This window comes from Carassius carassius, chromosome 5 (genome assembly GCF_963082965.1).
Source record: "Carassius carassius chromosome 5, fCarCar2.1, whole genome shotgun sequence".
Lineage (NCBI taxonomy): Eukaryota > Metazoa > Chordata > Actinopteri > Cypriniformes > Cyprinidae > Carassius > Carassius carassius.
In genome coordinates this window covers 1233962-1245005 of record NC_081759.1, presented here as the reverse complement: position 1 = coordinate 1245005, position 11044 = coordinate 1233962, and the positions used below count along the sequence as shown (strand labels likewise).

At 39.8% G+C, this 11044-nt stretch overlaps 1 protein-coding gene across 1 annotated transcript; it reads right to left on the bottom strand.

Annotated features, from left to right (window-relative positions):
• Positions 1-1169: 1169 nt before the first annotated feature.
• Positions 1170-10464, bottom strand: myl2a (myosin, light chain 2a, regulatory, cardiac, slow). The gene is made up of 7 exons (XM_059549372.1): positions 10433-10464; positions 9397-9489; positions 8232-8307; positions 7274-7378; positions 7005-7083; positions 1887-1935; positions 1170-1805 (listed from the first exon to the last, which is right to left on the bottom strand). Exons 1-7 carry the CDS (start codon positions 10433-10435, stop codon positions 1701-1703), a joined length of 510 nt encoding a protein of 169 aa, XP_059405355.1. The 5' UTR covers positions 10436-10464; the 3' UTR covers positions 1170-1700.
• Between the last annotated feature and the right edge of the window lie 580 nt (positions 10465-11044).

Sequence of the window (11044 nt, the reverse complement as noted above, 5' to 3'; positions counted from 1 at the left end):
AGATATATATATATATATATATTCTGAGCACTGGCAGTAGAAACAGAACTGTGGTGTCCTCTAGTGTTTGTTGTCTGTCATGTGCTTGTGCAGTGACTTTCTTTTCAGTTCAATCCCTTTTTTTCATGGATGTGAATTTGAAAAGAATTTACTGGATTGCAATTCAAAAAAATTCGACAAAATATGTAATATATAAATATATAATTAATAAGTACTAGCATTTTTAAAAATGCACTAGTACCTAAAGAATATGCACTAGTAGCCAACAAATAGGCTAAGAAATGGAATAGATACGAGTAGCTAATAAGTACTAGTAGCATGAAAATAGATACTAGTAGCCTAGGTTTTAAGGATTAAATGCTAAACGGCTTGCCATAGTCAGACATCAGACACCCGGAGGTTTCTGAAAGTGCTCTGGATCAGACAGCGCTGCTCATTGTCTCGGACCACTGTGTTAAGACTGTATTAGATTACAGGCTGCAAACAGAAATAACAGCACAGGCTTTGACTTTATCCCAACAGAAAATAAAAGACTGCTACCTGTCCCAAGAATCACTGAGGGATGGAAAACACCCGCACAAACACAGCCAAACATAAGCCACTTACACATGAAATGGATCTGTTATTAAAACCTCTATATCTACAGCTCTTCCTTGTTTCTAAGTTTCTAAATTACCTGAAATGTCGAAGTTTGGCTGTGTTTATATATTAACATAGCTACTATAAAATCATACATTACCAAGCAATTAAACAACTGGAAAACAAAACCAAGTATCTTTTGAGGAGCGTTTGTTTCCAGAAGCTTTACTTTCACTGTTCCACAGCGGAGGAATGATCTTCACAAGCCTCAAGAACATCTCACATCTTCTGAGGAGCCTTGATTTCTTCAGCTCTCAATCACTGTATTGCATTCTAAGTTTTTGGAGATATAGAGCGGTGACTGATATTTATATAATTTTATCTCAGTATGATCGCATTGATTTACATTACAAGCATCACAATTTCATCATATAAAATAGAGCCACTTTTTCCTCCATATTCTCACTATATCAGATTATATGAGCCATAAGAGTCAAAAAACATGTATGGTGTCAACTGAATTTTCAAATCAAATTATTTCCTTGTGTCTCTCTTCCTTTTCACACAAGAAAACCATTTGCACTCAAATCAGCGTTTCACATCAATTTATTTATTTACCAGTTACAATATTTTTGGTAAGTAAATTCTGACAGGTTTCATGTCAAAGGTTCAAACATCTACACAACATCATCATACGTTAAAAAATCAGAACATACTTGTTTCAGTAACTACTTCCTTTTCAAGCCTGTCAGTCTTCAACAAGTGGGCGGATACAAACACACAGGGAGCGCTGTGATTGGCTGAGGCTGTCAGTCTTACACAAGTGGGCGGGTACAAACACACAGGGAGCGCTGTGATTGGCTGAGGCTGTCAGTCTTACACAAGTGGGCGGGTACAAACACACAGGGAGCGCTGTGATTGGCTGAGGCTGTCAGTCTTACACAAGTGGGCGGGTACAAACACACAGGGAGCGCTGTGATTGGCTGAGGCTGTCAGTCTTACACAAGTGGGCGGGTACAAACACACAGGGAGCGCTGTGATTGGCTGAGGCTGTCAGTCTTACACAAGTGGGCAGGTACAAACACACAAGGAGTGCTGTGATTGGCTGAGGAGAGAGTGGACTATTCCTGATCCTTCTCCTCTCCGTGAGTGATGATGTGGACCAGATTGCGGTAGTCTAGGTTTCCCGTAGCATCTGGAGGGAATGCGGTGAACATCTGATCCATCTGAAACAACACGGCAGTCAGTGGTGCTGAGACTGTGTCCAGAGCAACCATCAAGCATCATACATGTGAGACACGCTTCACCTCCTCAGCAGAAAACCGGTCGGCCTGTGTGGTCAACATCTCAGTCACACTGGAGAGGCGCATCAAAAACACAAAAAAAAACACTTTCTTAATTGAAAAAAATGTATATATATACACATACATACACACACACACACATGTACAACATCAAAACAAAAATGAGATTTTATAATTATATTTTATATTATAAAAATTATATTAAATGTAATTTAATAATATTTTAAAAAGTCTAAATTGAATATATTACTATAAAAAAAATCTGAAATTTACCAGTAACTCCATTGGATTTAATTAACTTAAGTAAATCTACATATTTACAAACCTACAACGTCAAAACAACATAAATATACTCTTAGAAAAAATTCAAACAAAATAAATTAGTTTTACTTATTTTATTTCAGTCTTCTAATTTCCATTTTGTTTAAAACGAGTACTTAAATAGCCAAATCAAAAATGACAGCTATATTTTGTCATGGTTGGTAAACCGTGATCTCTGGGTTTTGCACTTTGTGGGTGAAGTCTGTGTGTTACGCGTCAGCACTGATTAGTTTGTGGGCGTCTCCGTTAATTGTCATCAGCAACAGCTGTCACTCATTACTCATCCCTATATATTGGCTTGTCTAGCGTCTTGTGTTCGTGAGAGCGTTGTTTCATGTTTGTAACCTATGCCTTGCTTTCTTGTGTGTTTCTGCGTTGGATGTCCATGTCTCCCCGGAACCCCGTCCACTCTACTCAACCCAACACCAAGCAACACCACTTACCTTCGGCTCGCTTCCCCGCAGTTCCTGTGTCACCCTCTCCCGCTGCCAACTCACCTCCGCCTTCCGGATTCGTCATCACCACCATCTTGGACTGTGCATTCCTCCCAGTGTTATTTGTGTCTCAGTTTTGCATTGTCTCATTGTCTTCATTAAATCTCATTAATCTCGCACTTGCTTCCTGCCACTCCTTCACCCAGTCGTTACAGAATGCTCTCACCTACCATGGAAGCAGCGAGCACCACTTCACTGTCTGAATTCATTCACCACAGCGTCAACCGCATGGATCAGCAGCAGGAGAGCATCATGAACACCGGACGCGTGATCCAAGCGCTGGTGACACAGGTGTCCGAGCTCACCCAGCAGATTCATCAACTCACCTCTCCCACTGCGCCCCCTGCACCGCCTGTGCCGCCCGTTCCCTAGGGAGACCTCCCAGGACCACTTCCGGCCAAAGCCGTGACTTCCGGCGCCAGAGAGTTACTCCGGTGAGCCAAACTTTTGCAAGACTTTCCTTAAAAAATGTTCCATGCATTTTGCATTGCAGCCCCGCACCTTCGCGACAGAGGAGTCCAAGGTTGCGTTTGCTCTTACCCTACTCTCTGGCAGGGCCGCCTTATGGGGGATGGCGGTGTGGGAGAATCAACATACGTGTTGCGCCTCGTTCTACTCCCTCTCCAAAGAGATGAAACGGGTCTTTGATCGAGCCGCGGCCGGCAGGGAGGCCGCTCACCATCTCTCGGACCTGATACAAAGGAAAATCATCAGTGGCGGACTATTCCATTCAGTTCCACACCCTGGCGGCCGCGTGCCAGTGGAACAAGGCGGCGCAGTGGGATCGATTCCTGCATGGGCTGGCCGACCGTGTGCAGAAGGAGATCTACCTCCTTGAGCTGCCCCCAACGCTCAACGGCCTAATCGACCTGGCCCTTCGGGTGGATGCTCGGATTAACCGCCTGGGTAGACAAGTCAGTCCTACACGCCATTACGTCTCTCCGGAAAGGGGCCGCTCGAGTCGAGAGTACATGGTCGGTCCCGTCTACGATCACGAACCCATGCAGGTGGGTAGAGCTCGGCTTTCTCGGAGGGAGAGAAAGCGGCGGAGGTCCCAAGGACTGTGTTTATATTACGGTGGCTTGGAGCATTCCATCCATTCCTGCCCGGTAAAAAGAGCCAGCCCGGTAGTAAGTTTGAGGCTACTATCGGGTGGGATCTCCGCCGGGAAGTCCTCAACCCCATCATCGACTCTAATTCCGGTGAAACTGCGGTGGGAGAACCCTTCTGGACTCTGGGGCCAAAGGTAATTAAATTGACTCTCTCTTTGCACGTCACTTGAACATTCCAGTCCTTCCTGTGTCTCATCCCATCCATGTCACCGCACTCAATGGCCAGGAACTGCCACACGTCACCCACTACACTGAACCCATCACTCTGCTCACCTCAGGCAAACACACTGAAACCATATCCTTTTACCTCATGGACTCCCCTGTAGCTCCCATTGTTTAGGTCACCCCTGGTTAATCAAACATAATCCATGAGTCGATTGGGGTTCCAACACTGTCACCTTGTGGAGTGAAAGTTGTCATGAGTCTTGTCTGGTTTCTGCTTGTCCTGTTGTGCCTGTTTCTGTCTTTCAGAAAGAGGCCATGGTGTTATCAAACGTGCCCGCAGAGTACTTGGACCTGAACGAGGTGTTCAGTAAGTCCCCTGCTGCTTCTCTTCCTCCGCATCGTCCCTACGACTGTGCTATAGATTTAGTGCCAGGTAAGTCTCCGCCTAAAGGCAAACTTTACTCTCTTTCTATTCCGGAGAGGGAGGCCATGGAGAAATACATTTCTGATTCCTTGGCATCAAGGTTCATCCACCCTGCCTCTTCTCCAGCGGGGGCGGGATTCTTTTTTGTGGGTAAGAATGATGGTTCTCTGCGACCTTGTATTGACTACCGAGAGTTGAACAACATCACAATAATAATAATTCATTACATTTACATAGCGCTTTTCTAGGCACTCAAAATGCTTCACATAGTCAGGGGGTATCTCGTTATCCACCACCGGTGTGCAGCATCCACCTGGATGATGCTACGGCAGCCATATTGCGCCAGAACGCCCACCACACACCAGTTTACTGGTGGAGAGGAGACAGAGTGATGAAGCCAATCAGCAGATATAGAACATAACAATAAAGAACACCTATCCATTACCGTTGATGTCTTCAGCTTTCGAGAGGTTACAGGGAGCATCCATATTCACAAAATTAGATTTACGTAACGCTTATCATTTGGTCCACATCAGGAAGGGGGATGAATGGAAAACCACCTTTAACACCCCTAGAGGGCACTTTGAATATTTGGTGATGCCGTTCGGGCTCTCCAACTCGCCAGGGGTTTTCCAAGCACTCGTTAATGACGTGTTGAGAGACATGGTAGATCAGTTTATATATGTTTACCTGGATGACATACTGATTTTTTTCTTAATCTCTCCAGGAACATGTTCAACACGTCAGACGAGTGCTCCAGAGATTACTCGAAAATGGTCTTTTTGTCAAGGCGGAGAAATGCATATTCCATGCACAGTCTGTTCCCTTCCTAGGGTATATAGTCTCATCCGAGGGAATATGTATGGATCCTGACAAGGTAAAGGCTGTGATAGATTGGCCATCTCCAGATTCCCGTAAGGCCCTACAGCGGTTTCTGGGGTTCGCCAATTTCTATCGACGTTTCATTCGTAATTTCAGCCAACTAGTCTCACCTCTGACGGCCTTGACCTCCCCCAGTACTCCGTTCAGGTGGTCGGATGCAGCCGAAACTGCATTTACCAACCTTAAGAGCCGCTTCGTTTCGGCTCCCATCCTTGTGGCCCCTGACCCCACACGGCAGTTCGTGGTGGAGGTCGACGCGATCAGAGGTGGGGGTAGGATCAGTTCTTTCCCAACGTGCTGCCTCGGATGATAAGATGCATCCCTGCGCTAACTACCTCCAGCGTACAGGAGGATACATCCCGCTTTCCATGTGTCCAAAATTAAACCCGTGTTTTATTCACGTATTAATCCGCCTACCCCAGTTCCCCCGCCACCGCGTCTCGTAGATGGGGAACTGACCTATTCGGTTAATCGTATTCTGGACTCGAGACGGAGGGGATGAGGATTCCAGTACTTGGTGGACTGGGAATGTTACGGTCCGGAGGAGAGGAGTTGGGTACCTGCTAGGGACATACTGGATCACTCCCTTATTGATGATTACAATCAACAGGTAGGCCCTTCTGGGAACTCCAGGAGGCCTTCTTAGAGGGGGGGGGTACTGTCACGGTTGGTAAACCGTGATCTCTGGGTTTTGCACTTTGTGGGTGAAGTCTGTGTGTTACGCGTCAGCACTGATTAGTTTGTGGGCGTCTCCGTTAATTGTCATCAGCAACAGCTGTCACTCATTACTCATCCCTATATATTGGCTTGTCTAGCGTCTTGTGTTCGTGAGAGCATTGTTTCATGTTTGTAACCTATGCCTTGCTTTCTTGTGTGTTTCTGCGTTGGATGTCCATGTCTCCCCGGAACCCCGTCCACTCTACGCAACCCAACACCAAGCAACACCACTTACCTTCGGCTCGCTTCCCCGCAGTTCCTGTGTCACCCTCTCCTGCTGCCAACTCACCTCCGCCTTCCGGATTCGTCATCACCACCATCTTGGACTGTGCATTCCTCCCAGCGTTATTTGTGTCTCAGTTTTGTGTTGTCTCATTGTCTTCATTAAATCTCATTAATCTCGCACTTGCTTCCTGCCACTCCTTCACCCAGTCATTACATATTAATATAAATGTAGTATAAAATACAATTATGGTGAAATACAATAAATAGAATTATTACATTATTACTAGAAACATTTATAATTAATATGAATAAATAAGACAAAACATTTTAAGCTAAATTAAAAATATGAACAAAAAAATATAATAATCTATAAATGATGTAAATAACATTTTATAAGAACATGAATGATTGTCATTTATATTAAAAATGCAAAGTATTACTTAAAACTTACTAATTACTTAATTTACTTTCAGATTAAAAAGGTGATAATTTAAGTAATAAAAGTAAGCATTTCTTACACCTAATGGTGCTCCATAACTGGATCAAGAAAATATCTGAACAATAAAATAAAACAAAATAAAATAAAATAAAATAATGGTGTGTATTTTGAGGGTCTTAAAAGTATTATTTTATTTTTTATTTTTATGTATTTCTACTGGGTCAAAGCTGACCCAAATGCATTATGAGGGTTAATTTGTTTCTTAATACATGCCAAGTGTTTGTGTTTCCGAGCTAAAACCGCTCAGATAATACATGATAGATCAAACCCTGAAGAGCTTACAAGTCCTTCTTCAGGATTCCCTTCCCCTCAGGATCGAACACTTTGAAGGCGTTGAGGATGGTTTCCTCTGGATCGGCTCCTGCGATCACACAAACCTCCATCAAACTCTCAATAAAAGGCCTGAACAAAACATCACCATCTCCAGTTTGAGGAAAAAGTTCTATGTATGCAGCAACTTTGTTTCTCACAATTGAGTTTTTTTTTTTGTGCAGTAAACGTGCTTTTCAATGTTGAAGATCATGCTAAAGTCTCATCGCTTGAAAACTTGCCTTTGAGTTTCTCTCCGAACATTGTGAGGAAGACGGTGAAGTTGATCGGCCCCGACGCCTCCTTCAGCATCTCATCAATCTCCTCCTGCTTCACATTGAGCCGGCCTGTTACAGGACAGAAGAGGAGCATGATGGGAAATGTGATTCAACACATGTACTACAGTAGTTTACTAGTTGCAATTAAACCTGAACGATTCTGAGCCTAGGATTTTGAGTTCTATTTCTGTTTTATATTTCCTATGATTTTACTATTATATATATATATATATATATATATATTTAAAAATCTTAAAAAATAAAATAAATGTAAAAAAATATTTATATGTGTATACATGTATAAGCATATGTGTGTATATAAAGTAAATAAAATATATAGAAATATAAAAGCTATATCAGAGTTTTTAAATCAGAGGTTTTACCCATATATATAGATTTTTGTTTTGAAAGTTGTTTCCTTTAATTAAACTATTTTTAAAAAAAATGTAAAAATAAAAATATATATAAAACATAAAATAATGCAATAAATATGAATTAAATTAATTATTACTTTATATATATTTATTAATATAATTAAAATTAATTTAGTAAAATATAAAATTGCTCTTTGATTTTGCAAATTGGTGAGTCTTACCACATTATTTTAATGTACTGTCTTAATTAGTTTGTAGTTCAAACTGTTTTACTGTTAACTACACGTTGTTATTCATCTCGTTATTTTCCTAAAGCAGCTAATGAACCAGAAGTCTCACACACTGACAGAAAACGGCTTACTTCCGCGTTGAAGAATAAGATGGATGAACTCAATTTTTTTTAAGATAAAAAAACCACAGGATAATCACAACAAGATGATCACAGGCCCAGTGAAGAATCTGTTACTGAACTTTGCATGTATTACAATCTTATTCTTTTATGATCTCATTTGTCTTATATGCAGTAGGTAAAAACCTGCCAAACCAACCTAGAGCTGCAAACGTGTCCCTCAGGTCATTCTTGTCAATGAATCCGTCTCTGTTCTGGTCCATGATGGTAAATGCCTGCAAATAAACACTCTGTTCAGAGTCTATCTGTCAAGCTCCAGCATCGTCTGAGACATCACTGAGGCTCAGATCATTGTTGATCTGAGGAGAAGCTGTTGTCCTCCACAGACCCTGGCAATGTCACACAAGTGCCAGTTATCCTGACAGAATCCAGTGTGTGAAGGAGCATCTCTATAAATACAAATGTCAGCCTCAGTAGGGATCAGACGGGAATATCAGATTCCACAGGAGCTTTACAGAATCACACAAACAATAGCAGCTGCGCTCTTCTGCTCATCCCAAAACAAAAATACTGCCATGATCAATGTACAAATTTAAAATGCATCTACAATCATATTCACTTTTGCATATTTAAATTTGGGTTTAAAAAAAGCTCAACGCTGATTGGACTGGGTGTGAGAAATGAAGGTGTTTGGTGTCACTGAAAATGCATGTTTTTGTTTCAATCTGAGGTTTTGTCTAAATAAATCCTATTAGAGAGGAGAGGGTAAAAATAGTCAAATAAATATACACAATGTATCACATATAATCGATTAAAAATTTATTGAAAAATTCTGACTTAAATAAAATATTTAATTCTTTACGAATATTTAAATTATATACATTAATATAATTATATATATATATATATATATATATAGTATTATATTAATGTATATAATTTAAATATAATATATATATATATATATATTTTTTTTTTTTTTTTAATTATATTATTTAAAATCCCATGCTAGGTGTACTTTGTTAACCTAACTGAGACTTGTTATAGCACTTATATATAAGAAAATAATAGGCCTACAAAATTCCTAATATTCAAGTATAATTCTATAGAAAAAGTATATATGATTTTGAATAACAGCATAAATTTGGGATTTTTTTCTCACACAAAGCATCATTAGACAGAGGGCATGATTGTTTTTGTCTTTCTTGGGTTCTGACAGCCTCTGTTGGCTCTCTGTAAGTCACACAGGTGTGGAAGCACATGATGGGGATAAATGATGACAGAATATTAATTTGGATGAACCATTCATGTAAGGATGCTGGTTAAGGTGAGACAGAGACAGACATGAAGGAACGTGATCAGACCTCCTTGAACTCCTGGATCTGAGCCTGTTCAAACATAGAGAAGACATTGGAGTTCGCTCCTTCTGCTGACCTCTTCTTTGCTTTCTTTGGTGCCTGAAAAACAAACATTCAGATCTCTTTAGTTAGAGCAGTTTCTTAAAGAACTAGTTTCTCCCTTCTTATTCAAACTTTAGTAAGAAAAGATGCTTTTAAGTTTGATTCACTTCCACGAATCAGCTCAAACTCTGAATGAATCAATTGAAAAGTCAGATTCATAGATTCATTTGAAGCATCATTCAAAAGTCTTAGAGACATTTTAAGAAAGTTTGGGGAAAAAAATAGGACCCAGTGTGCATGTTAATATGAAAAAAAAAATGACAAATAGTTTTACAAATATTTAGAATTACAAACTGCATTGTGCAGAATTTTAAGAGTAAAGTAAATGTAGGCCTAAGAAAATTGAACAGAAAATGTACTTGTGAATTTCTGCCAGGACACACTGATGTGTCAAATGTCAAAAATATTTTTCACTTATGAATTGCTAGTAAACTTCGAGATTAGTGATAATTAACAGTAAATTAAAAAAATTGTTCTCCAATAATGTTTTATTTACAACTGTGAAATTCTATTTTACTTGTATTTTTCATAACATACATTTTTTGCAAAAAAAAAAATTAAAATAAATAACAACAACAACAACATTAGCCTAAATATTGCTGTTTGTTATATGTTTTTATATTGGAGCATAAAATGAAAATATTTCAATATGGTAATTATTTGTATCAATTTAGCAGGAAAGAAACTGTAATAATCTACCTTGATTATTTTAATCATATTTTCTTTGCTTCAGTTTTTATATTAAATATAAAAAAAGATTAATGCATCAAATATAACTATTAAACATACATAAAATACACAAAATGGTCAAATTTCATCTCAAAAATGGTCCAGCCGATTAATGGTGCTGCCGATATATCGGTTGATCTCTAATTAAAATCTGGCTCAATCAAATGTCCAGGTGATTCCCAAAGCATCTGTAAATCCCAGTGTTACTCACCATGAGCGCTGCTGGATGGAGGAGATCCCGAGTGCAGCCGGACAGTGGGGCGCGGAGGAACGGCCTTTTGTAGATTAGGCGCGATGTTGTCTACTGGCCGATATAAATAACACATGCCCTGTTTAGGAACAGGTAGACAGGTAGATGATGATCCCTCAGAAGCAGACACACATGGCTCAAGGTCTATTGTGATGTGGTTTAGAATGACAGGACGCATGGAAGAAGTGTTCAGCTGTTTGATGATGCACCTCTCTTCCTCTGCATGGAGGTTATTTCAGGGTTTGTATCAGAGCTCAGGAAAGTTAAAGTAGCCTGTGGATGATCGCTGGACTCCACATTACAGCCGTAGCTTTTCAGTTTCATTTTCTGATTTCTTTCACAAATTCATAATGTGTTGAGCATTCAGAATTGAACTGAAAATGCCTCAAACTCTTAGACATGTGAGTTTCATTAACCTACATTGAACTGCGTTTTGTAACAATTTTTAATCTCACAATTCAAACTTTGTTTCTAACAATTCTGAATTCAATTAAATTTAGAATTTTGACTTTTTCTCAAAGTTCCGCTGTTTTTTTGTTTTTTTTTAATCTGACACAAATGAAAAAAATAAAA